This window comes from Ascidia mentula, chromosome 7 (assembly GCF_947561715.1).
Source record: "Ascidia mentula chromosome 7, kaAscMent1.1, whole genome shotgun sequence".
NCBI lineage: Eukaryota > Metazoa > Chordata > Ascidiacea > Phlebobranchia > Ascidiidae > Ascidia > Ascidia mentula.
The window spans coordinates 145,453-171,699 of NC_138572.1; the positions used below are offsets into that span (position 1 = coordinate 145,453).

General features: G+C 40.5%; 3 protein-coding genes across 5 annotated transcripts; all 3 read left to right on the top strand.

The window, feature by feature from the left end:
* Positions 1 to 1,862: 1,862 nt before the first annotated feature.
* Positions 1,863 to 13,512, top strand: LOC145908305 (uncharacterized). Its single transcript, XM_082995556.1, has 25 exons — positions 1,863 to 1,992; positions 2,491 to 2,655; positions 3,336 to 3,452; positions 3,599 to 3,748; positions 4,957 to 5,088; positions 5,549 to 5,656; positions 5,883 to 5,996; positions 6,303 to 6,419; positions 6,674 to 6,787; positions 7,511 to 7,624; positions 7,792 to 7,917; positions 8,205 to 8,294; positions 8,554 to 8,672; positions 8,806 to 8,985; positions 9,117 to 9,208; positions 9,359 to 9,464; positions 9,785 to 10,000; positions 10,058 to 10,177; positions 10,319 to 10,453; positions 10,668 to 10,777; positions 10,989 to 11,196; positions 11,301 to 11,430; positions 11,503 to 11,663; positions 11,807 to 11,977; positions 12,407 to 13,512. Exons 1-25 carry the CDS (start codon positions 1,917 to 1,919, stop codon positions 12,578 to 12,580), a joined length of 3,345 nt encoding a protein of 1,114 aa, XP_082851682.1. The 5' UTR covers positions 1,863 to 1,916; the 3' UTR covers positions 12,581 to 13,512.
* A 1,476-nt stretch (positions 13,513 to 14,988) lies between these two features.
* On the top strand, positions 14,989 to 19,040 carry LOC145907884 (somatostatin receptor type 4-like). Its single transcript, XM_082994983.1, has 13 exons — positions 14,989 to 15,286; positions 15,352 to 15,490; positions 15,603 to 15,765; positions 16,682 to 16,780; positions 16,871 to 17,015; positions 17,233 to 17,252; positions 17,319 to 17,340; positions 17,640 to 17,674; positions 17,736 to 17,875; positions 18,043 to 18,211; positions 18,275 to 18,446; positions 18,512 to 18,663; positions 18,725 to 19,040. Exons 1-13 carry the CDS (start codon positions 15,091 to 15,093, stop codon positions 18,887 to 18,889), a joined length of 1,617 nt encoding a protein of 538 aa, XP_082851109.1. The 5' UTR covers positions 14,989 to 15,090; the 3' UTR covers positions 18,890 to 19,040.
* A 331-nt stretch (positions 19,041 to 19,371) lies between these two features.
* Positions 19,372 to 25,557, top strand: LOC145907885 (somatostatin receptor type 4-like). Of its 3 annotated transcripts, none has more exons than XM_082994986.1 (14): positions 19,372 to 19,509; positions 19,590 to 19,674; positions 22,430 to 22,610; positions 22,806 to 22,968; positions 23,190 to 23,288; positions 23,445 to 23,586; positions 23,758 to 23,804; positions 24,027 to 24,057; positions 24,124 to 24,143; positions 24,263 to 24,402; positions 24,504 to 24,654; positions 24,713 to 24,884; positions 24,950 to 25,086; positions 25,253 to 25,557. In XM_082994986.1, exons 3-14 carry the CDS (start codon positions 22,483 to 22,485, stop codon positions 25,394 to 25,396), a joined length of 1,374 nt encoding a protein of 457 aa, XP_082851112.1. In that variant the 5' UTR covers positions 19,372 to 19,509; positions 19,590 to 19,674; positions 22,430 to 22,482; the 3' UTR covers positions 25,397 to 25,557. The 3 variants fall into 3 exon arrangements, with proteins under 3 accessions (XP_082851112.1, XP_082851111.1, XP_082851110.1); XM_082994985.1 differs by having other exon boundaries at positions 19,590 to 19,670; XM_082994984.1 differs by lacking the exons at positions 19,372 to 19,509; positions 19,590 to 19,674 and adding an exon at positions 20,552 to 21,473.
* The last annotated feature ends 690 nt before the right edge of the window (positions 25,558 to 26,247 follow it).

A 26,247-nucleotide genomic window follows, 5' to 3' on the forward strand; every position in this document is an offset into this window, starting at 1 on the left:
GCGAGTATATTAAAATAAATATGCGCTTTGACGTTGTTTTGTGTCAAAAACCCATTCTTACTGGAAATCAGACAATCAAAATTTCTACTCAAGAAAATTTAACCCGGGGGTTGGACCCCAATCCATTAAGGCGGTGAAATCACGATTCCATTCCGAAATAATCAAACTTTTAATAAACTAAAATTCATCCAATGCCATTCTGTAGTTAACAAATCGATAGTGCCACCTTGCGGCGCTTAATCGCAAAGTTTAAATCTGCTATGTGGCGGTAAACTTGCAACATATCTTTCCATAAACGCTGTTTTTTCTACCAGCAAGTTAGGACAGGAAAACAAAATCTGCATTACGAAAAATGTAGTGTTTCAATGTTTATGAACCGAAAGTGCGTTGTATTCGCGAACTTCGTTCTCTGGTCTCTTTTTGTCGTTGTGATAAAAAAAAAAAAAATATTTTGTCGACTTGGGTTCGGAGTGCACACACTTACGTCAAACCCGGTGGATTCTTTATTTGTTTTTATCTATGCTGATACGTCATCCCCATAAAAAAAAAACCAAGATTGCGTCGGATGCCAACTCTGTGTGTGTGGACTTGACCTTACGTAAAGTGTTTGGGTTGGGGAATACCCTGGAATGATATTTTATGAACATCTGCGGATTTTCGTGTGTTTTTTGTGCAGCCACGAATTCCTGAATTTATGCCGAATCTTGCCCGGAAATTTCTTCAGTTGACAAACTCAACCAATGTGAAGATTATTTGATATGTAAGAACCCGGAACCAGCAGATTATTTGATATGTAAGAACCCGGAACCAGCAGATTATTTGATATTTTAGAACCCGGGACCAGCAGTTGCAACCACTAACTTCCGTCAATATATTTAATGATCCGACAGAAGACAACTACTGTAAGAATTATTGATTGTCATACGTCACAATGCATGAACTGGAACTGAAAATAGCAAAGCAGACACATTGCACGCGTGAGCTTTATAATGAATTACAAGGGAACTTCCTTTGACATAAAGACGATGGTTAATTTCGCAAGCTGTCATACAGCAGCTTGTTCTTCTACCAACCATGGTGACGGTCGTGGTGATTTGTGTGGTTGCCATGTAAACCGCTCTTTCAACAAATCCCATAAACTCGGAATACCTGTTTTTTAAATTAAACTCTCTCCACTTCTAACATTTGGCGGGAATCGATTTGTGACCTTGATTGAAGTTCAAGGTCAAATCCTTGGCGTCAAATACATTCTAAAACCACTCAAGAGAGAAATCCGTTTGTCAACTGAACGAAGAACTTGATCTATTTTAACAATGGGTTGGAGATAATGAACTTTCTGATTATGCCCCCCCACGTAGTGAAAAGTTTATCAGTTTTCCCGGTATTTCATTCAAAACATTGAAGTTATCGAGAAATTAAACTAATTACTTCATTGGGGGGGTTGCCCTCCTCGGGTATGTGGGGGGGTGGAGGTCAACTGGATAAACTGTGTGTTGAAAGTTTCAGTCCCCTACCCCTTTTAGACGCCACCAATTTCTCGGTCTTCCTCCACCGTCACTTCCTAGTTACCTTAGCAACCACAGTTAAACGTCATCAAGTCGATCCGCGTTTTTCGGATTCTTGAGGCGGAAGCGCTCGTTTATTACCTCACAATAGGTCGACTGATCGGGTCTTTAACTAAGCTTGCTCCAACGTTCTGGTTTTATTGTTGCATTTTCTGTCGCGCGATGCAGTCGGGGAAGTGATAAAATGACAACAGCATTAACAATGATGTGAACAAGCGGTGTTGTGATTAACAAAGGGCATTGTTGTATCGAACATCACTTTGTTTGAGTAATTGTTTTGATTATTTACGTTGACAAGCGTGTGATTGTTGAAGGTTTGTTTATAATGTAACGAACGTGAAACTTAAAAAAATGAATTGGAAAACTTCCTTTCTGTTGATGACTTGGACTTTCCTCGGTTTGTTGAGGTTTTCAACACAGAATATCAGTAAGCAATAAATTATTGTTCTTTCTCGCTGAATAAATCGCTTTTGGAAATATGAGATGCATGTTGGGGCAAAGTAACGGGTCGTGACGTCACGTAAAAGGTTACCCAGCTTTCAAAGCAGTGACCGCGTGTGTGTAAACAGTTGTTTAGGACATAGTTTCAGTTGCACGCAGATACCCTGCATGTAAACCCGTGTCCGCGTGGATAGATGGTGGCCGACTTCCTACGTTTGAACTTTTCTAAATTAATTGAAGGAAGTTTTCTGTAAAGTCACGTGACACGATTGAGTTTGGGGCAAAAACGTCGCAAATTTACGGTCAACTAAAACACCGCGAATTGTTTTCGGTTTCTATTGTGTCTGTGACGTCATACACGAATGTTACATATGTATTTCGCGTCATGCAGTTAAATTTAAACTATAAAGGGTGACAATTAATCGTGGTTAGATTTAACTTCGCTGCCTCGCATTTGAGTGATGATGTGTTCCTCCCCACACAGGTGTCTGTCAATCCTGTACCGCCCAACTATCCTCACTCAACCACTCTGTGAACGTCGTTCAATGCCCGGCTAACTGCTGGTCCCAGGCCGCAGGAGTTTGTGGAAGCGGGCCCTACACATCAGGATCAATTTGCCGAGCTGCCATGCACGCTGGGGTTGTCTCAAGTAAGTCTCAAGTGTATTGCGTCACCACTTCTTACGTCATTGGTTATTACATCATTTATCAATCAAAGTGAATCCCTTTTAAGCACAACTAACTTTCCCACAAGTTCTTTTAATGATTCTTGCTGTTCAAGTATTTCAGTTTGTGACGTCATAGTGGCATGGGTGGTTTAGACAATGCATCATTTTCGTTTTAGAATGACATGTAAAAAAATCCATTAATTTCCGTGAAACGCGATGGATGTTAAATTCACTGAAATTATCCACAATGTTTAACAAATTTTAAAAGGAATTTTTGTGCTGTTCTGCTCTGTCCGGTGCAGGATTTACAAATCCGTTCGGTTTTCTCGAAAATACATTTCAAATTATTTTTGTGTCTGGAATTACCAGAGGTCACAATAGCTCATGGGTCGTGTTTAAATCATAATCCACTCGTCCTATCGCCGCGTATCCCACGTTACACATTCTGTGAAAGCAAACATTCATATTTATTGTTTTTACGAATAACAAAAAGTAATATGGGGAAAATATTTTTCATACAAAGTCCAGAAGGGACCACAATTTTATTCTAATGAGAAAATCTCCACCAACATTTCTGTTCATCTCACAATGAAATAACTCGAAAGCGGAATATCTTCATCCGGTCTGAAATTTTTTAAATAATTCCCTTTTTCCACCATCAGACTCTGGTGGAATTGTGACTGTTTATAAAACCGGTTTGGCGAACGCGACAGGAAATTTTTCGTACGGAATCAATTCATCTACTTGCCCTGGGGAAGCTGAAGGTTACAATTTCCAAGGTGTGGAATCTTAAAGAAAACCTCTAAGCTTAAATGTTAAATTTTTTTGTTGAGAAATGTGAAAAAAATTTTCTTTAAATTTCTTCCAAGTTTTGTCAATCTTTTAAACAATCTTCAAAGCTCCAATAAATATTTCTGTGACGTAGCAACATGCGAAACTACGGGAGATCCCCAGTATGGAGTGACATCACTGCGCTGCCCTGCCAACTGCGCGGGCCAGGCAGTCTGTGGCTCCGGACCCTACGCCAGCTCATCCTCTATCTGTGTGGCCGCCATTCACGCTGGCGTCATCACAAGTACGTTTGTGACGTAATAATTATATTTATAATATATTATATTGTGACGAAAGACATCTGTCTGTTCGAATCCCAAGTACATCATTTGAATCAAAATAAAAACTTAGAAAATATTAATTTTCAATTTCACGCCCCTGTTTAAAAATCACGACTGGATTGTCTTTAGTTCCGGAATAATTCGCGTCGTGATTGACGCTACCGCTCTAATACCGCATGCGCTGACTTATCGTCCTCAAACTGCACCTTGCAGTTCTTCAAAATTTCCTTTAAAATTTTCACGAAACCGGGCCAGGAAAAATAGATTGGTTCTGGTAAACGCTCCAGTAAGTTTCGTTAAAGCAAAGTGGGTCCATTATATTTGTATATCAACAAGGTTTCATTGAACAGGTAAAACCTAGTCATTGTGTGTTTTTGGATGGGAATGTTTCTGGACTTAAACCCAAAGCCAGTGCATCCAATTTTCAAAGCTCCGATCACACAAACCTAGTGTTGATAATCCCTGACCTATAATGACCTTGGAATATGCTAAAGGTTTTAGGGCGCCTCAGTGATGACCTTGCTCCGATGAGCTTTCCGGGTATACTCCGTTATGGAGCCTCGCAATTCGCCAAGATCAAAGGTTTCAAATAGGGATCCACCGAAACTAAGGTTTTGATAATTGTTCGGTTTCGGCCGAGTAAAAACATTGCTGTTTTGGTGCATCCCCTACTTCCAACCCTGAACTATGTTGCAATCATAAAATGTCACCAAATATATTTCGCGATAGAAATAAACTGTAGTTGTTACGCTGAAAAAAAAAAACAGAATAATACCGAGGCGGACAAATAAGCAGACCTTATTCGGAACAATGGCATCCAGTGACGAAACAATAGCAATTACATGAACAATGGCATTAGCCTTTCAAACTTTACAATGAATGAATCACGAAAATTCTCGGTTTCGCAAAAAACAAAAAACTTAACTTGGAATTTTTGAATGCTTCGTGTGTCCGAAAGAAAAGCCGTCTAGGGGCCGCGTGTTTGAGATTTAATTTAATCCACGACATCCAAGCACTTTTCTACCGTATTTACCCGACGCGCGCTCAAAACTAAAATCACAGACAGATCTAAAACAAACCCAAAACGTCACAAACCTATGTAATTTGGGGAAGGATTCTGCGGGATTGCAGGAATCCGAGGAATAATTGAGGTACTAACCATGTTTTCCAGACGCAGGCGGGAATGTTCGGATCATCAGAAGACCGGGTCTATCTTCTTATGCGGTTTCTACACAGAACGGTGTAACATCTCAAACCTGCGCTACGTCATCAACTTCGTTCATCTTCAACAATTCCCTACCGAGTATGACGTCATTAAATATTACGTTGATAATCGGTGATAACCATGGCAACGTTAACAAAACAAACTTTATCTAAGCCAAGCAGTGCCCGCTTCAACCCAACCCAACATAAACTATAAAATTAACGAGCGCAACCTATAGCAGAATAATCAATCGTGGACAATCCGAGCATTCTATCATCTCATTGCCCTTGTGACATCACAGAGGACGCGTTTCCGGCGAGGCTCATGAGCGATTAGCTTTACTTATTATCCCCCCCCCCCCAAATCAATATTTTGCAAAAACGTTTCATTTTTTCAACAGTTTTATAGAATCTGACTTTTAAGATAATAAAACGTCAACCAATTCGATCCACACAAAAACACATCTAACCACAGTAAACACATATTCCTTATGCATGAATTGTCCGGGCGTCACGTGATGTTACGTCATACTATTCACCCATTCCCGTGTAATTTCCAGCTGATGAATGCCAGACGGCCACTTGCGGGGCGGGAAGCTGTACACAAGCAATCAACGCTTATTACTGCAGTTGTGACTCAGGCTACACTGGAACGAACTGCGAGACAGGTAAACATTAAATATTTATAATGAAACGGATGACGTCAGCTAAAGATGACGAAACGTTAAAACGTCCCGAAAACATTTTTAACAGTAATAATGATTTTGGTAAATTAAGCATTTTGTGATGAAGATTTTTTGTTGTAAAAGTTTTTGAAACACATCAGATGCTCAAAGGATTTCCCCCAAAGAATTCTCAGTTATTTTTCCAAACAAAACTTTTGTTCCATTGCAGACATCGTGGATTGCGTCCCAAATCTGTGCCAGAATGGAGGGAACTGTACAGATTTGGTGAACGATTATAAGTGCTCCTGTAGTTTCGGTTACGATGGGAAGAATTGCTCAAATTGTAAGAAGAAATAATGTTTTAAAAAAATTTGAGGCTTTTTTTGTATTTTAACGGCGACGTCACGTGTTTCGGGTTAGCCAATCAGAGCGATTGTTTTTGATGAAGAAGTAACAATAATTTGAATTGTGTAAGCAGCAGACAGATGGCCACTGTTTCGACCTAAACATAACAATAAGTTCGACTTAAATCTTGTTGTCAAAGAAATGTTGGTGATGCAACCTTATGTTGAAGCAATAACCTTACGTGAGAGTTACCTTATGGCGATGCGTGTGAGCCCAGGGTGACGACTCTTGTCTTCGTCCCCAGATATCGGAAAATGTTTCATAAAACCTTGTCAGTTTGGAGGAACCTGCGTTAACGGAACTGACACAAATTACACGTGCATCTGCATGCCTGGATACGATGGAATCAACTGCGAAAATGGTAAAAAACTGGTTCCCTGTTTGTATCCACGTGGGGGGATAAACACGTGATCTTATGATACGAGTTGTCATCGAGTTGTGGCTTCTTCATTGTTTTACCAAACAGCAACGAAGTCCAGTGCAATACACGATAGCACATAACAATGTCTTGGGACTCACAACAATGTATTTAACCACAATCATGCAAGTTGTTACCAAACCTGAGGGTCGAAGGTTCGAACCCCGGGCAGGGATAACATGATGTTTGATGTTCAGATATCAACGAGTGCGATCCCAACCCCTGTGTGTCCGGTGGAACTTGCGACGATCACGTGAATTCCTACACCTGCACTTGTCCGAAAGGGTATAGTGGACCGACTTGCGCCAACAGTAAGTAATGTCAAGCGAGTTTCTCCATCGCTGAACCTGAATGCCTCGGCTATATATAAAGTTGTATAAAACACACATATAAATAATTTATGATGAATAGTGACGTCAACAAATTGCGCCTTCCGCGGTTTTGTGAAACGAACCCGATATTTGCGCAAATTTGTCGCGTGACGTCGTCTCAGTCATCCCATTGTTGTCGACGTCATATTTATTGACTTCAGAATACTTTTCAGTTAATATTCCGATTGCGACGTTGGTGTCGTTGCCTTTATTCGCCCAGATCATCAAACCTGAACAATCACAAATTCCGAACGCGCCGGCAAGAAGTTATTTTATCTGCAGTTGTCGTGGCAACAAAAAATAAATTCAAAAAGAACAAAGCAGTAAAATACAAAACAATCGTTTGCAGAGACACGAGACGCTCGTCTACGCTCTCATATTAATTGTTTGTTTTTAATATAAAACTGTATAAAGCATAGGCTTGTTTCTTATACATTATCTTATACAGAGATTCCAAAATATTGGTTTAGATGTTGTTGGATGATGGCAAGATTGCTTTTAGCGAATTTTAATAACAAACTGCGTGGACTTCAACCAGTTGGAGAAATAAAACGAGTTATCACGAACGACAATTCATCTCCAACTAAACGACCAACGCCATAAATATCTTCATTAAATATTTTCAGGTTTTCGTGATAACATTTTCAATATTATTTAATACAGCGGATAACGAGTGCGCATCGTTTCCGTGCCTCAATGGGGGTACCTGTCAAGATCTTGTGCTCGCGTTCAACTGCACGTGTTTGCGCGGTTACAATGGAACTACATGTGAGATTGGTAAGAAATGCTGACTCATCACAATTTTTTCGCCACTTTTAGGGTTTTTGTTTAAAGTGTTTTAATTTGAGACAAAAGGTAGAAACAAGCGTTGTACAAATATCCAAATATCCTGTGTATGGAAAACTTCCAGTTGCTTTCAGTAAGTTCAACATTTTCATCAACAGCTTTAGGAAAATGCCACGGGGTAACGTGTTTACCTAACGGAGTGTGCGATTCCGAAACTGGAAGTTGTAAATGCAAACCGGGTTACTCTGCTACGCCACCTACCGGAATTCCAACTTCATGTGATTGTGAGTCGATGATCACGAGTTGTTTTTCACAAACTGTTCGAGCGCATTTTCACTCTATTTAAACAATTTTAGTGAACAGGAAAAAACGCACTTCTGTAAAATAAACGCTATTGCGTACAGAGGTGGTAATGTTCAACATATAAAAGTGGTGACAACAAACGAATTTACTCAAACATTAACCAATTATTGACAAACTAAGCGACAAAATTTAAAAACAAAAACAATAGTTTAATTATTGAACTTCTTACTCATAATAAAGCAAATAACAATGTGTTGTTACGTCACAGTGAGATGTGCTGCGTTCAAAGAAGCAAATTTAACTTTCCCAGAAACTTCAATCGGGTCGAACGTGTTTTCGATCGAAAAGTGCCGAGACGGTATGATTATCACGTCATAATTAGCTATTTTTCTTAATCGCTTTGCAATTATGCCCAATTTATCAATCTAAGTTTAATTTTAGATTTTTAGTTCACCTGAAGGTTCTTTTAATGCCAACTTGACAAAAATAAAGTTCAGTCCCTATAATAGCTACTACACCTATAAACCCCGACTTTCAATCAATCCCGAACCTATTCTATCTGTTCTGCTGCGCTGCGTCGTCTAGCGGTAGTAGTAAATGCGGTTAAATGTTGGCAGGTCGGGCGGAGGCTTCCGCCTCGTGTGCTATTGGGAAGGATACTGGGAAACCAACTGCAAATTTCACCAACATTGTATCGGTCCCTTGCACCAGCACCACCGCTGACGTCATATCCAGTGTAAGTGATGCTCATTAGTGCCACCTAGCGGTTTAAATGCGCTTTGCAACGAAACCATTTGTTTGGATTCAACATCAAAAGTTGAGAACCTTATCGGGGGATTTTTCGTTATATGACCTTGTAACCACGGCAGATAAACGTCACTGACCCGGCAACCGTGACAACCAAGGTCGTCGAAACGTCATTAACACAATTGGCGATTGTGGCGACATCAGCACAGAACACGTCATCAGCTCCAATCTCGGCCAGCGACACCCAGAAGGCGATCGATATCCTGCTGGTTTTCAACAACACGGACGCTTCAGCGGTGGCGGTAAGACGAGTAACCATGGTGATGTAACGACGTCACAACTTATGACGTCATGTTAATTTTCCACGATAAGTGTTGTTATCAATCATTACAAGTGCTTGTGCGGGATTCGAACTCTCAACCTTTTGTTTCAGATCACAGCAAACGCTTTGTACGACAGCATAGCAGTTGTGAGCGTCCTGGCTGTTTCCGTTGTTGCAACTGGAAATCAAACACAACAAGCAAAGTAAGTAACCCGGACCACTTAAATATCAACATTCATGTCAGAAGAAACAAATACAGCAGCAGATCATAATCCCGCATAACATTTCACCTGTTAACCAACCCACTCGCTCGGGGATTCGAACCCATAACCCTTGTACTTTATTTTATGAAGGCAATCAAACCAACTGGTGTCCGTGCTCCAGGATTTCAGTCGACGAGTTGTGATTCCTCCAAGCGAAAATACGGTGACTCTCTCAACCACCGACATTTCCTTGCAGGTAAAAATTTATTGGTGGAAAACCACAGAGTATTTCCGCATATCTTGTGGGAGGTCAAATTGTTTTGTTAAATACAAACAGAATGCCATGGCAACAACATGAAAATTGTGTGACGTAGGACGATTTGTCGATAGGCAAGATGATGTGTTGTCATGGAAATGCCTGTGTTGTCATGGAAATAGAAAGGTTTTTACAATTTCAACTTCTGTCAATGTTGAAAGATCCATCACAAATGCTTAACCAACAATCTTAGACTTTTTCCAATGTCCATCAAAAACAAGTTACTTTAACATAACATTTATGCGCTTAACTATCCCAAGGTGACCTTGCCAGTGAAGAACTCGTTGAATCAAACCAACAACGTCACTCTAACGCCATCCGGAAACAAAACCCTCCCCATCGGTGCGGTCGTTCCGGGTTCATTAATCGATTCTCTGGCGACGACCTATCAGAACGTGCCACGTGTCACCTTTATCGTCTTCCTTAATGACACTCTCTTCAAACAAAACCAACCGAGCAAGAAAAAACCGACCACTGTGAGTTGGTTCTGCCACAATGATGTCGTCACAATTAACACTTATTACGTCATACAGATAATTACCATCGAAATCGGTACGATAACCGATCTTCCACCAGGGAGCTCAATTGTTCTGACTTACAAACAAAACCTGACATATGGAGAAGGGAAGAAAGACAAGAACAACCCAACAAAGGTCATCACTATAGCAACCTAGTCACGTGTATAGAATTAAATTTAACCAGGTTTTTGTGCTCTGGATTTATTGACGTATCAAGTCGTCTTGTGGCGTAACAATAATATATTTGAATGAAATGGAACCCATGGTTTCTTACAGGCAGTTTATACGGATTATGAATGTGGAGGTTGGGACCAGATTACCCGAACTTTCACCAAACTCTGCACCTTCCACAATGGAACGACTGAGAAGAAATGTTTGTGCAACAAAGTCGGTAGTTTGTCCCTCCTCTTCGTAAGTACTAGTGGATAGTTGTGCTGTTTGAAAACGAGATGGCATCAGTAAATTAACGTAGGAGTTCGCGGACTTTGTAAATAAGGCCAGTGACGTCAGAAAGATTGGTTGCATGATTTTAACCCACAATAATAATTGTCGAACGTTTTCCCGGTGTAACTCGACCACGTGACATCAGTTTGCTTTGAATATTGACAACAAATTTCGTCCCCAGCAATCGGAAATTCTCCCGTCCAGTTTCATCCAGGAATGGTTCAGCACAATCGGTTTGTCCGTCTCCAGCCTCGGTCTATTTCTGACAATCATCATTTATTCGGCGATTCCGTGAGTTATTACATCATAATTATACAAACCTTTGACCTTGAATGACCTCACTTTATAATATTTACGCATGAAACGCTCACTGTATCTGTGCCTATGAAACAGTAGCTTTAATGTAAAATGTCACAGCTGGTGGAGAACGGAGCGGGTAATCACGTGACCAAGTGCAGACCTGCCCACAACAACAGAAATCACATAAAATTTCCTCCCCCAGAGAACTCCGGATCCGTCAACCTTCCATCTTCCTCATCAACATCTGCATCTGTCTCCTAGCAACCAACCTCATATTCCTACTCGGTCTCTCGAACGTGAAACGCGACGCCGAGTGTTACGCCACAACCGTTCTGCTTCACTACTTTCTCCTCGCCGCTTGGTGCTGGATGACGTCAAATGGTTACAACATGTACAGAGCACTGGTTCAGGTTAGGGGATTTCCGAAATGGCGTTGTTTGCGATCAAAGTTCGTTGGTGACGTGACAAACAAACGATTGTTGTAATTGGTTTGACACAAGATTTCTATGTTCAGGTTATGTCCGCCAAGTCCAAGAACACGTGGAAATTCGCTGCCTTGTTTTCGTATGTACTGCCTCTAGTGGTGGTCGGTGTGACAGCAGGGGTTACCTTGATCCACTTAGATCCTCTACAACCTAACATAGGTAATTATATAACAGTTCCCATTCAATTGACAGGGATGAATGCCCATTATTACGTCACACACGTATTCGCAGGACAACCTCTTTTCCAATCCACGTACAGAGCTCGCAACATGTGTTGGCTTCAGACTCTTTCCCTCAGATATTCCTTCATAATCCCTGTAGGGATAATGGCTATAGCGAACTTGCTCTTCTGCTCATCCATCATAGTCCACCTCACCTGCAAGCGGGGAGCGGTAAGATCACGTGACAGCGTTGCTATAGTGACACCGAACCTTTTCTTTCGAAATGGTGGTTTAACTTTTTGTGCAATAAGCGAAGAAAAAAAAATACAAATACACATTACGTCACCACCAATGACGTCATATTATGAATGCAGATCCAGTCTTCTGCCGCCGAACGCACAACGTCTCATGACATGATTGTTGCCGTGACACTCGTTGTCATGCTTGGAGTCACGTGGTTGTTTGGGTTCCTCATGTTGGTGGCTGACAATAAGATTTACCTGGAAATCACCTCGTGGATCTTCTGCATCTTTAATGTCTTCCAGGTGATTCCCCTAATTAGGTGTGGGCACATTCCAGGCCTCAAAGTAGGGACTTTCCCAACAAGTTTATTTAACAAGGGGAACGAAGAGGCTGAAATTTATGATAAATAAGAGTTTAAACCATGTATTAAGCATTAAGTATACAGATATTGGGGAAAAAAATATTGAGTATAAAGATATTGAGTATAAAGATATTGAGTATAAAGATATTGAGTATAAAGATATTGAGTATAAAGATATTGGGGAAAAATTATTGAGTATAAAAATATTGAGTATAAAGATATTAAGTATAAAGATATTGAGTATAAAGATATTGAGTATAAAAATATTGAGCATAAAGATATTGAGTATAAAAATATTGAGTATAAAAATATTGAGTATAAAAATTTTGAGTATAAAGATATTGATCCGTTGTAATCACTTTCCCACCAGGGTTTTTTGATTTTCATCCTAAACTGTGTGAGACAAGACAACGTCAGAGCTCTCTGGCTCCACCCAATGATGAGATGCTTGACGTGCGGAAATTATTACGCACCCAAACCAACAACATCAACAAAATCAACCTCTTCGCCCTACACATCTCAAGTCAACTCGTCGAAGATTTAAATCAGAAACATTTTCCGAACCCCATGACATTTATCCATGGAAATAACTTACGACCAACCAGGGTTCAATGCCTGTATTTGTGTTTTGCATTTCCAGCCAATCTAATAGTGAAGTCTTTGTAGTCAACCTTCGTGCCCCATTAGCGGGGTGCAAACCCCACTTGAGAAACACTGACTTAGCAACTCAATCGCGCTATCTCGCGGTCATTTTTTTTGGTAAACATCAAGCCTTTTAGCATAGCAATGCCCGTTATTTAAAACATTCTTTGCAGAAATTAATATTTTTTTAATTTGATTGTAATCAGATTGTATCAGCTTAGGTGTTTAAAACAACTAAGTTTGTTGAAAAAGATTCAGTCTTGATTGATATCTTGTACATAGGAACTGATTTTTGATGAAATTTTGGTGTGAATTACGAGATATTTTATTGTGTTGTGTTTGGGGAGGAAAATACTACTACACCGGGTCACAAAGTTTTTTCCAAACTTGATCCACATATAAGTCTGTGTAAAACAGAAATCTGTGTGAATTTCAATGATTAGGCGTGAACAGGGCAACCACCTGTTATTTTTGTTTATACATTTAAGTTGAAATACTGCACGAATATCGTAGCCTTAATATTCGCACAGATTTCTATGTTACATAGATTTACATGTGGATCAAGTTTGGGAAAACTTTGTGACCCGGTGTAGTAGTATTTTCTGTTTGGGGATCCTAATTGTGGCGATTCAACTTTTGATTTTTGGAGAACTTCCCATTGTTCACATGTAAATATTTCATCATTGTGTTTCTGACAAGTCGCAATTTTATTCTGGATAAGTTTAGACTAAAAGAAACTTCATAACTTCGCACAATTTAACCGCAGTAGATGTTTGTTTTCACTGCACTTCATGCGCACCAATAATTACTGTAAATAAAACAAGTGATCCATCATGATTTCGTCATCTTTAAATAAAGCGGGAACGTTGGCCTACGGTGTGAACTCTGTTGGCCCTCATTCACCCGTTACAATTTAGAAGAGATTTATTTGGGGATGTCTCTAAATGAACTTCATTACTAAAAGTTTAAGGGTTTGGAAAGTCCCGTGGAAACCCCCTCGATACGTCACTGTGAGCCCCCAGATAGGATACGGTGTCGTTAGGGTCCCCAGACCTCCAGTTAAGAAATCTTGTTCAATTTCAAGTTCCACTTTTGCCGTCAACCCGTTGTGAACTTGACTGGAACAAGCACCATAATGACCTTGAAGTCTCAACGGGTACAAATGATGACCTTGAAGTCCATTTGTTTTCGCGCCGAAATCTGCTTCGCACAAACAAATTTGCAAAATACGTGATTGCAACATCCCGACCAATGGATACGTAACAATACACCGTTGTGACGTCGTGAGGTGAAACAATGGGGTTTTGAAAGCGGAGCGGATGAGGTTTGACGTTAATTGCCTTCTTACAGGAAACGAAACTTATTGAAGAAACAAAAATAGAATTGATTCGATCTGCAGAGAACCTGAAACCGTGGAAAGCATCGGCATTCTTAGTCCGGACCATCAGAGGTTTGTCCCGACTTTTATTGTTTAAAATCGGATTTCAATTTTGCATCAATCAGAAACTTCTACTGATATTCAATGACAAGAATGTTCAAGGAATGTTTGCAACGTCAGGAAACAGGGGTAAGAAAATATGTTTGAGGAAAATCACTGCAGACCTGAAACATTATCTGAAAATATTTCATAATCCACGGTTATCTTAAATCCTCCGCAGTAGAGGAAAGATAAGATTCTATCGGTCAGGATTCTATCGGACTTCAAGTTCAGTGCGAATTTACTTTCGCAGAAAAAGGTTGTCGGCATTTTGCGTTTCAAGAATATTCATTTGTAGAGAAATATAAAGAAAAGCTGTTTTCGTGGAAACGTTTATTTAATCCCGACGCAAACGTTCGAATGAAAACTTCCTTAAGGTTTAAAATGAGTTGGGTTGTTTTGATGGAAGTTCCACCCGCGTTTAGTGGAAGGATATTTAACTCCCACGGTTTCCTCACACACGAACCAACCAATCAGAAGGGAGAATATCACTAGAGTGTTTACCAATGCGTACTGGACCTTTTTAAGCTAAACAATTTTAAGAAGTGGCGCGATGTTGAGTCAGATATATTCAAGATCAAATGGGATTTTTTAGTTTACAGAAAGCAGTTGTTCACAATCTTGAACTGTCTTTGAATTGAACCGAAGTTTTAGTTCTTTGGCAATTTTTTCTCGTCAGATCCCAGTGCAACTATTTGCTGGGGTAAATTCTAAAGCATTGTTTTTATCACTGCTACCGTGTCTGTCTCACTTATCCAAGGTTGAGTGACGTAATAAATGACGTAACAACCAAGAACGAAACTTAAATTAAAATATTTTCCTTTTCAAAGAACTTAGCACTGCTTAGGTAGCTTTACGTTTGAAGTAATTTATTGATCAACGTTCGGACGTATTGCTTCCTGTCATCCGATCCTCGGGGATATTAAGACGCTCTGATGATGTTCGGGACAACTTCTAACCCGTTCGGTTACGAAGATATTCGCAACCTAACCAACAACAATTACACTGACAACTACAACAACAATTACACTAACAACTACAACTACAACAACAACAACACTAACAACAACACTGACAACTACAACGCAAACGTCGATTACTATGACGACGGTGGCAAGCAGAACAACTCGAGTAAGTTTTCAATTCAATCCACATTGGAATTTTCACCAGGGTTTACTTAATGTTTTTACTGCAAGGTTTTTGTGGTGAAACAAACGTTCCAACGTGGATTCCCGCGGTTGCATCAGCCATCTCACTTGCTGGCCTCCTCTGCAACGCCATCGCCATTTTCGTCATCATTGTACTGAAAGACTTCAAGAAAAGCATCTCGCACTGGTGACGTATTTATGTCGTCGTCTTACGTATTTTGAGTGATGACGTATTTCTCACCACGATGAGTTATAATATCATCACGTGATCTAGATAATCTTCTTCTTCTTTCCACCAGGTACGTCCTCCAACTTGCGATCGCTGATTCCATCTTCCTCGCTCTCCTCCCGCTCCGGATCCTCCAGGACATAAGAGGAGAATGGAATCTTCCTGAGATCTTCTGCAAGATGTACCAGGGAATCTTCATGCTCAACTATTACTCCGGGATCTTCTTTCTCACCGTAAGTTCCCAATGATTAATTTAACCCGAAGGTTGTGGGTTCGAACCCAGCACAGGTAACTTCCTTACTGTAAGTTCTCAATGATTAATTTAACCCGAAGGTTGCGGGTTCGAACCCAGCACAGGTAACTTCCTTACTGTAAGTTCTCAATGATTAATTTAACCCGAAGGTTGCGGGTTCGAACCCAGCACAGGTAACTTCCTTACTGTAAGTTCTCAATGATTAATTTAACCCGAAGGTTGCGGGTTCGAACCCAGCACAGGTAACTTCCTTACTGTAAGTTCTCAATGATTAATTTAACCCGAAGGTTGCGGGTTCGAACCCAGCACAGGTAACTTCCTTACTGTAAGTTCTCAATGATTAATTTAACCCGAAGGTTGCGGGTTCGAACCCAGCACAGGTAACTTCCTTTCTGTAAGTTCTCAATGATTAATTTAACCCGAAGGTTGCGGGTTCGAACCCAGCACAGGTAACTTCCTTACTGTAAGTTCTCAATGATTAATTTAACCCGAAGGTTGCGGGTTCGAACCCAGCACAGGTAACTTCCTTACTGTAAGTTCTCAATGATTAATTTAACCCGAAGGTTGCGGGTTCGAACCCAGCACAGGTAACTTTCTCACTGTAAGTTCTCAATGATTAATTTAACCCGAAGGTTGCGGGTTCGAACCCAGCACAGAGAACTTACGAACAATCCTAAACATCCTAAACGTCCGACAATCGGCGGGTTAACTAATGAAGTTTTGAGCGGGGATTTAAGCCGAGCTTAAAGTTAAGCGGGGTTTCTGCATATACCACCCTTAGAATCTTACACAACTACACGTCAATTTACATAAGGAATACTTCTTAAACCTTTTTGATTCTGTTATCCAAAGAACTGAAGAATTTTCGCCCAGGTTTTCACATTCGCTTGTTTCAGGTGATGAGTTTTGACCGCTATGTGGCGATAGTGCACCCCATGTCCGCCGCTTGGAGGCGCTTTCGTACCCATAGCAACGCAGTCCTCGTCACAATCGGGGTCAGTACGTAATTGTGACGCCACATTCCACAATTACGCTTTTAAAATTTCTGGTTGCTTGATATCATTTCACTTTTTGATGCCCTGCAGGTTTGGATAATATCGGCAATAATTTCCCTGCCGCTGTGGATTTTCTCGAAGAAAAACGGATGTGTTTGTGAATACGACTTCCCTGTAACTGATGAGGAGTTCGCGCAACACCACGGGATCCCCATGGAAGAGTGGGAAAAATTAAGTAAGATTGTGATCCGAAACAACATGATGAAAACCTTTGTTGGTTTCTTGACAAAATGTTTGTGGCGGAGTTCTGTATATTTATGTTGATCACGTGACACTTCTTGGGCCCGTCTTTGTCTTACATAATACAGAATCATGCGTATAGACAATCCCACCCAATATCGTGAAAAACTAACCTCAACAAATTGTCGCCTAATTTGTATTTTATTTTTCAGGCTCTTATGACGTGGATGACGTAAGTATTCGATGACGTCAGTAAAATAGAGTTGATGTTGATTTAAACCTGACCTGTTTTTTTCAGTTACTTTACATGATGGAGTACGGTGAGTGTTAAAACATGTCATTTTAAACAAACGTATCAAGGCAAAAATTTTATAAACAAATTCAACGTTGGAACATAACTGACGGTTTTTATATCTTGAATACAAACAAGATAACAAATACAATTGTTGAGAACTTCATACTACAGACGTTTCAATTGTTTTCTACATTTTACACTGAAAATGATTGAAGAAAACAATTGAAAATCTTGTTCGTATTAAATTTAATATTTGTTCGCTACGGTTGGGCGACCACGGACATTGTGTGTGTTTCGACTGACAGAATATTAATATTATTATAGAAGAAGAGGGGATGGGTGCTGAGCAAGGAAATGAGGTGGATATACGTGATGTGGGTTCCTAAACATTATATAGAAACATACGTTGATTGATTGCAGGCATCTTGTCGCCACAAACCTTACCTATCGTTCAAGATATGGGTTTACACCAACTTCATCATAGCTTTCCTGTTACCAGTGTTAGTGATGACAGTTTGTTATAGCCTCATATTATGGAGGGTTCTACATCCAGCTGTGAGGTGAACTAATCAACCAACCGTATCGCTTCGCCATTGCTTTGTTGCCGGTTTAACGAGTATATATGACGTCACAACCAATGAACCTTGCCATAATGACAGAAATTTGTTTACACAGAGTATTCAATCATAAAAACGTTACTAAAAGACGAATGTTTTTGTCATGTTAGGTCGGCAAACAGAACCGCTGGGCGGCGCAAGAGCGCAGGAGAGTCGCCACCTCGTGGAAAATTAAGATATCTTCTTGGTTCTCTTCGATCTGCAACATCCTCTTCATCCGGACCTACAGGGAAGGAACCAAAGAAACTTTCTCAAAAGCAGAAAGTCACCACGATTGTAGTAAGTTTTACAACCGCTAGACGGTGCGCGAGAGCACTGTCTGTTGAGATTTTTAATACCCAGATTTCGTTGGTGATAATCTTCATCATATGCTGGCTGCCATTCCAAATCAATATGATTGCAAAGTTTAACGGAATCAATCTTAATGCAAGGGAATGCGTCATCATTACTGACGTCACATCTTTGTTGGCGTTCGCCAATTCGATGCTCAACCCGATTTTCTACACGTTTCTCGGTAGGTGATGGACTTCTACTTCTGACCTCTACGTTTGACCTTGATATTCCACGTGTCCTTCGCAGGGTCGAGGTTTTACCGGCGCCTTAGTGCCGCCACGTGGTCGTTTTTTCGTGGACGCGGCAAGTCGTCACGCTTCACCGGTTTCTCCTACAGTCGCGCGAGTCGCGCCAGAGCGCCGAGTGGTGGCCGAAGTGGAACTGGAAACGGAACAAGGGTGAGTGACGTCAACATTTCCTGACATCACAACCTAGTGACGTAACAAAGTTTGGTTTTAGATATCAGATGCTTCAAATGCCCACCACAGCGTTCATTCAACCTTGACGAGTGTAAAAATGTTCCATCCAAAAGACTTACGCCACCCAGTGAGCGAAGATCATGACACATGTGACAGCCAGAGGGCGCACGAAAGCGTAATAGAAATGAAGAGACTAACTTTCTGATTCCGCATGAAAGTTATGATATTCGTATTGTACACGTATTATTCGGATATATGACGTAATTACATTGTTGAACGTAACTATGACGTATGCACAGTGATTGTTATATGATGTAAAATATGCAGAACTTCTTGGAAAACGTACCGTGAATAAACAGGAGTAAGTTTCACATGAATTTGCATCAGATATGATTTTCAAAATATCACTGGTAAAACTTCAGTGGCCTTTATTGTTATCCACAGATGTAATAAGAGAACGCACTGATTGGTGGGTTATTGTTACGTCAACAAACCACACACAATGGTCAGACGTTGAATGAGGAAAGGGTTGGCAGTGATTGAAATATAAATTATAACCGTGAGAATAGTGGAAACCAAATCAAAGTTTTCCACACTTATGAGCAACAATATACGGGAAGGAAGCCACCCACCTTCCAATGCTTGGAGGAGACCCACGAACAACTCTCGATGCCTCAAGCTTTCTAACGTTCTGTTTGTTGAATCGCGTTTTAGTCTCAAGCAGTGGAAACAGATGAAACTGTATAAGATCCACATCGTGACGTAATTAAACGTATGTGTGTACGTCACACACGTGATTACGTCACATGTTGATTAATGTGTGAGGTGATAATTTGTTTTAGTTACTTTCATACGTCACTGTGACGTCATGCCGCTGGTTCTTATGTATGATCTGTTACTTAAAGGCAGCTTCGCGATTAAAGTCAAGTTTGGGTTCCGATAAAGATTGTTGGAAGATCAACAAATAAACTGGTGAAGGCCATAACGTAAGTAAGTGGGATGACTGCTACTTACAGTAGCTGATGTTGTGTTTACAATATTTCAAACCAGCTTACTGTAGTAATGGTCGGGGAACGCCAAACCCCTCCTCACCACAGAGTAGGAAATTCGCTCGATCAAATTTGCATTATGACTGAGTTTTATCGCTCGTATAGTGACGTCATAGGGGTATGTGGATTGTAAACAATGGGTGCGTTCAACCATTCGCTCCAGCGCAAGTCAAACTAAACTAGGTTTGTACAAGGAAGAAGTTGTTTTCAGAGGTTGCATTAAGCAGGAGGCTCCAACCGGAAGTGACATCACAGTGGTCAATTGAAACGACAAACAGACGGAACAATATCTTGAGGGGGGGGTTGTAAATTTTGATTGAAAATATCGCGCAGTATTTTTTGACATATTGTGCCCTGGAATGTTAAATAACATTTGTCAAAACGATCTTGGCTCAACTTAATAATTAACACCTTTCCAAAAATCCATTTAAGTGCTTTTCTCATAACTAAGTAATAAGTTTCAAGTAATGAGATTTCTATGGAGGTTAAAGCATGAAACAAACCTCCAATATCCGATGAGGTGTAAGTATGGTGAAGGTGAGACTGTTCCACACAAAACCTTCACTGACGTCACCGCTCAATTCCTGTTACAAAATATAATGTAAAAGGAGACGCTGCTCACACGTGATCATATTGTTCAATCAGAATATACTGGGCTTTGGTTGACCTTGCAAAGGTCAGCGGATCACGTGATCACTATCAGAATTAATACGGCCTTGCAGCGACGACGCGCGCGCGTGAAAAATTCTGCAAATGTTAAAACAACAAAATATTCTTAAACTAGTTACAGCGGGAGAAGCGCAGAAGGTGGTAGGAATTTAAACGTACCTAAGTTGTGTCACCGTGTTTGCGGGGAATCGGAATTACAGCATGTTTTGATTGATGGCCGGAAACTGACGACCAATGATTGGAATAATCGCGTCTGTGTTCTGTGTGCCCATCCGCGCTTCTCGCGAAAACAAGCACAGCTTTCCTATCAATTGTTGTCGGTTCGACAACCGTTTGTTATTCACGCGTTTCAACGCGATTTGCAGAAAGTCAATTCCAGTGCAAGCGAGATGCCGATAACCGAGATACGTCGCTTTTGTCACTCAACGATTTTGTGGCAATTAAATAATTGTAGAAGATATTAATGGTGCTCGAAATATTTTGTTCGTTAGACGCGAAAGCTTGTGAGTAAGAAGTGTAAAGATGCAAGCATCGTTACGTAACAAACAGGTTTGGTGTTTGAGAGAATGAGGAATTTCTACAAACTTGCAGAAGTTTCTATTAAATGTTGTCGCGGCAATAATTTGTTTGAAAATGTTTAAGGGCAAAGATTCTTGTGGACATGAGTAATATTGTTACTATTTTCAGTTCAATTTTAAGCCGGTGATGGAAATGTAAATACGATAACTTTAATATCTTTTAAGTTGCGATTTTGCAAAAAACAATGGTGTTTTGATTTGACGTCATAAATCGTTGCAAGGATTACAGAAGAAAATATTGTTCATGCGTAATTTGAATCACGTTTATAGGAAACGGTTTTTGTTGTGTTGCTTAAACGAGTTCGCAGCATTAGCATAGACAGCTGTCAATCACCCGCGTGCAAGCCCCGCCCTTTTATTCCATTGTTTCAAACAGGAAAAGTTGCAGAATTGTCGCAAAACTTTGTGGAAATGGATGGATATGAAATGACTGGCGCTACTCCTAATGCATACATCGGCCATGAAGATGATTATTGGCCAGCTTACTTCGCCAGTGCGTTACCGACATAAGCATGAATAATCCAACGCACCGGATTGGGCAGATGTACCCCACGTGACAGGGGTTACCTCGGTTCAACGATATTATATTTCAATAAAAACCCTCAAACTTAAACTCGACCAAAATATAAAACAATCTTGAATCTGATTGGACGAGGCAATCACGTGACACAAGTTTGATCCAAAAGTTTCCACAATACAGCATATTGTCCAATTGTTTAAACAATCCAGCAGTATGACGAAGCAGCCATTAATTATATCGCCTCAATGCTCCAAAACCCAAACTGCACTCCCAGCTTTTGTTTTTGTTAAAAGTAAAAATAAATGACGTCACAGTTGATGTCGTCATAATATCCTAGATTTTGCGAAAATATAATTTGGTTCAAATACAAAATATTCAGTTCGTCATTAAGGTCCTGGGTTTGACCGAAGAAGTTTTAAAACACGCGAGTCAGGTAGAACTGGGGATTAAAATTAACCGCAAGAAAACGTAAAGGTGTTGAAATGAATTGGTCCTTTGTCCCCGAATCAAACAGGAAAGTAATTTGATCGCTCTAATTTAACCTGCGGTTAGGTTGAAGCCGGAGGAGTTGAATAAGGCCGGCTACGTGTTTGTGTCACCACGGGTTAAACCACATATTTTTTGCTTTGCTTGAATTTCGGAATGGTCGTCATTGTCTACCCAGGTTCTTGCGAGCCGATCATTTCCTTAATGCGAAGCCATGACCTCGTCAAGTGGGGGGGGGGGAGCATTGTTTTAATCACTGAAATCAATGTAAACAAATACATCGACATTTGGACAAATCAACCGACCTCAAAATGGACAAATATTAAAATTAAGAACGTTTTTCTTCAAACAACAGCACAATTTTAGACATCAAAACACGCATGACGTAACAATGAATCGATTCTAATATTATTGTTTACGTAATGAAAGAAAATATTTCACAGACGAATCTGACGAATACGGGATCGAACTCCTCGGTAACTGCAGTGATCACGTGATGAATCATCACCCGACGTGGGTTCCTGCGATTACTGCTGTTATAGCGGTCACCGGTCTCCTGTTTAACGGGTTGGCTTTATTCGTCATAATCGCTCTTAAGGACTTCAGGAAAAGCATCTCGCATTGGTAACTGAATACAATCTTACTTTCTATGCAACGGTTTCAACCAAATATCTTAAACTTTCACCAAAATATAAAAAGGAACAGAGAAGGAAAATTTAATTTGTTCCTCCACCAGAAGCGGAAGTGGAGGATTCACTCCCGGACTCTGATGATGAAAGAATCACGTGATCTAGATAATCTTCTTCTTCTTTCCACCAGGTACGTCCTCCAACTTGCGATCGCTGATTCCATCTTCCTCGCTCTCCTCCCGCTCCGGATCCTCCAGGACATAAGAGGAGAATGGAATCTTCCTGAGATCTTCTGCAAGATGTACCAGGGAATCTTCATGCTCAACTATTACTCCGGGATCTTCTTTCTCACTGTAAGTTCTCAATGATTAATTTAACCCGAAGGTTGCTGGTTCGAACCCAGCACAGGTAACTTCCTCACTGTAAGTTCTCAATGATTAATTTAACCCGAAGGTTGCGGGTTCGAACCCAGCACAGGTAACTTCCTTACTGTAAGTTCTCAATGAAACCCGAAAGTTCTTGTTCCGCACGATGCGGCTGTTTCCATGGCAACCACTTCAATCGTGTTTTGCAGGTGATGAGTTTTGACCGCTACGTGGCGATAGTGCACCCAGTTTCGGCCGCTTGGAGGCGCTTTCGTACCCATAGCAACGCGGTCACCATCTCAATCGTTGTGAGAACTTTAACGATTTTACTCGATTGTTTTTTTTTGAATTTTTGTTAAATATTTTCAAGTCGTAGAAATCCAATGTAAATTTTTGCTTAGATTTGAATCAACTTCTGCGCAACCCCAAAGTCGGTTTGTTGACTTGTGATATTTCCTGTGCAGGTCTGGATACTTTCAATTACAGTGTCCCTGCCGCTGTGGATATTTGCCGAAGCGAAGTGCGTTTGTTCTTACAACTTTCCCAGAACCTTCACAGAGATAAGCATTGAGCACAACGCCAGCATCGCCACGGTGCAAGCTATCGGTAAGTTACCATGGCAGCATTCAGACGTGTTTTCTTATATGCAAATGATGTCATTACTTGGGTGGTAAGCTGACAAGATTGTTCGAAACCACTAAAGCTGCACGGCTATGACCTCATAGTGGCCATCTGTCTTTAACTCATCACATTCATGAAATCCAATATTTTCCGCAGCAAACGAAGGCCACAGCATTATGAGGAATGCTTCTTACTACGCACACGTGAGTGACAACTCTCAAATCAAAATCTTGGTGGCAATTATCACCAACAAACTGACTTAAATTCGTTTCAATGCATTTAGAACTAATTTAGTTTCGTACAAACACTTTTTCCACATTGCTAAAATATCTGAGGGTGAGAATATCACTTAATTTCATTATCACTTAATACAACTGAGTGCTTCTTTACATTATCACTTAATACAACTGAGTGCTTCATTTCAGTTCGACTACGACTACGAACCTCTGGATATGAGTGAGTGAATTCTTGACTTCTCAATATTTTCAAACAAATTTTAATTAATGTGATTTTTTGTTTCAGGCGAACCGCACGGGAATTACGTGAGTAAATTGTTCATTTCAACCACGAAGTGATAAAAACATTCTTTCCACAATACCCTTTATTACGTCACAGCGCTACGTGATTTGGTGCCTCAATAGTAATTGTTGATTGATTGCAGGCATCTTGTCGCCACAAACCTTACCTGTCGTTCAAGATATGGGTTTACACCAACTTCATCATAGCTTTCCTGTTACCAGTGTTAGTGATGACAGTTTGTTACAGCCTCATATTATGGAGGGTTCTACATCCAGCTGTGAGGTGAACTAATCAACCAACCGTAACGCTTCGCCATGGCTTTGTTGCCGTTTGAGTATATATTTCTTTAAATATGACGTCACAATCAAAAACATTCTAAACAGGTCTGTCGAGAGGAATGCCGGAGATCGAAACCGCGATTCAAAAAAAAACTTCTTGCTGTCGTCAGCAAGGTCATCTGTGTCGTCATCAAGGTCATCCACCATGCGGAAAAAGAAGGGACTCACACAAAAGCAGAGAGTTACAACTATCGTGGTAAGCTCACCCACGCCGTCTAGCGGTTGTTTTATTTCACTTGCCTCCACTCCTCCAGGTTTCTCTGGTGATAATTTTCATCCTGTGCTGGCTTCCTTTCCAAGTCAACCTCCTCGCAAAATTTGACGGATACAAACTCTCACACTACGATTGCGTCACCATCAATGACGTCACATCCCTGCTGGCATTTGCTAACTCGATGTTTAACCCGATTTTCTACACATTCCTCGGTTTGTTATGCAAAAATAGCGACTATGACGACATAACGGCATTTTTATTTTTACGACACTTTTAGGTTCAAAGTTCCAACGTCGACTCTCGGCTGCCATCATTTCGCTGTTTAGGGGTCGCCCCCCGGCACGCATCAATGCACATTCCTCGACAAGAAGCAGCCGCACGAGGGCGCAATGGAGCGGGAGAAATGCCACAAAGGTGAATTGTAAAACACGGTTTTTTGGCAGACATTTCAGTATCTAACAATACTTACTGTGACATCACAGACCGTTAAAAAAGTTTGCCAACTTGTTTAAAGAACTTTGATTTAGTAATTTGTTTAACGAAACGGGGGAATAACCTTCTTCCGCGTGACGTAATACAGATGTCTACTTTGACGCACCACTCTGTTCACTCAACCATGACCACCACAAAACCTTGGCAGGCAGCTCGACAACCCCACCTATCGGCCGGTGACAGCGATGTAAGCGAACACCAAGTGGGGCAAGAGATTGCGACAGGAGTTTAGAAGAGATTGTGAAGTTGGAAGGTTGAGGGTTCGAGTCCCAGCCAGGGAACAAACATTTTACACATATTTATATTATTCGGATCGCCTAATATTTGCTGCCTCCATTTCAGTGTATTATGTTTGACTCGTTGTGTACATAAGCGGCAAAATAAACATTTGCATAAAACCTCCCTTGTGAGTCCTTGTGTGAGTTTGGGACACAAAAATATTCGAATTTCTGTTCAAACACAATCAGACAATCCGAAACTGACGTTACAACAATAGTCACGATTCGACTGTGACGAAACTAACGCAGTCACACAACAATCACGTTTTATGACGTCATGATAGTAAGAAACGAGGCGCGCGCCGCCATAAATATACCTCGGCCATTTTCAGAAAAATTTTTAATAATCCTTCGTTAAGTTTTGCCTCCTAAGTATTCCGTGTTTCACGTTTTTGTGGTTTGTCAGTCAGAGGCAGGGTCTACAGCAGTGGTTCTAAACACGAGGTTGTTTATTATGGGTTCGACGACTGTGGCTTGACGGCAGTAGTTTACAAACAGCCAGTAAATAAAAATACTTCAGTATTGCGAATGTAAACAAAAAATAACCAGAGCAAAACAGACAACAATTTGACGCGGATAATTCTGCCGTTTTACGAGGTAGCCACATAATTATTGAATTGTTTGCACAACATTTGTGTCGGAGGAATTTGTGGAGATTAAAAACCAATCGTTTGAACAAACTTTGTGACGTTTATTGTGGCTTGCTGACAGGTTTCTAATTTACATCAGTAAAAGTTTTTTGGCACAATTTAAACGAGTTTCAGAATAATTTTATTGATTGTTTCCAAAAACTTTCGCTTGACCA

What these genes read in the sequence shown, in the direction of transcription:
- LOC145908305 (XM_082995556.1), top strand. Translation starts at nt 1,917, where the DNA reads ATGAATTGGAAAACTTCCTTTCTGTTGATGACTTGGACTTTCCTCGGT. An exon ending in TGGAACGAACTGCGAGACAG is followed by an intron (nt 5,657 to 5,882) that starts GTAAACATTAAA and finishes GTTCCATTGCAG; the next exon opens with ACATCGTGGATTGCGTCCCA. An exon ending in TGGGAAGAATTGCTCAAATT is followed by an intron (nt 5,997 to 6,302) that starts GTAAGAAGAAAT and finishes CTTCGTCCCCAG; the next exon opens with ATATCGGAAAATGTTTCATA.
- LOC145907884 (XM_082994983.1), top strand. Translation starts at nt 15,091, where the DNA reads ATGATGTTCGGGACAACTTCTAACCCGTTCGGTTACGAAGATATTCGC. An exon ending in GCTCTTATGACGTGGATGAC is followed by an intron (nt 17,253 to 17,318) that starts GTAAGTATTCGA and finishes TGTTTTTTTCAG; the next exon opens with TTACTTTACATGATGGAGTA. An exon ending in GAACTGGAAACGGAACAAGG is followed by an intron (nt 18,664 to 18,724) that starts GTGAGTGACGTC and finishes GTTTGGTTTTAG; the next exon opens with ATATCAGATGCTTCAAATGC.
- LOC145907885 (XM_082994984.1), top strand. Translation starts at nt 21,392, where the DNA reads ATGGATGGATATGAAATGACTGGCGCTACTCCTAATGCATACATCGGC. An exon ending in TTGGCCAGCTTACTTCGCCA is followed by an intron (nt 21,474 to 22,429) that starts GTGCGTTACCGA and finishes AATATTTCACAG; the next exon opens with ACGAATCTGACGAATACGGG. An exon ending in ATGCTTCTTACTACGCACAC is followed by an intron (nt 23,805 to 24,026) that starts GTGAGTGACAAC and finishes GCTTCATTTCAG; the next exon opens with TTCGACTACGACTACGAACC.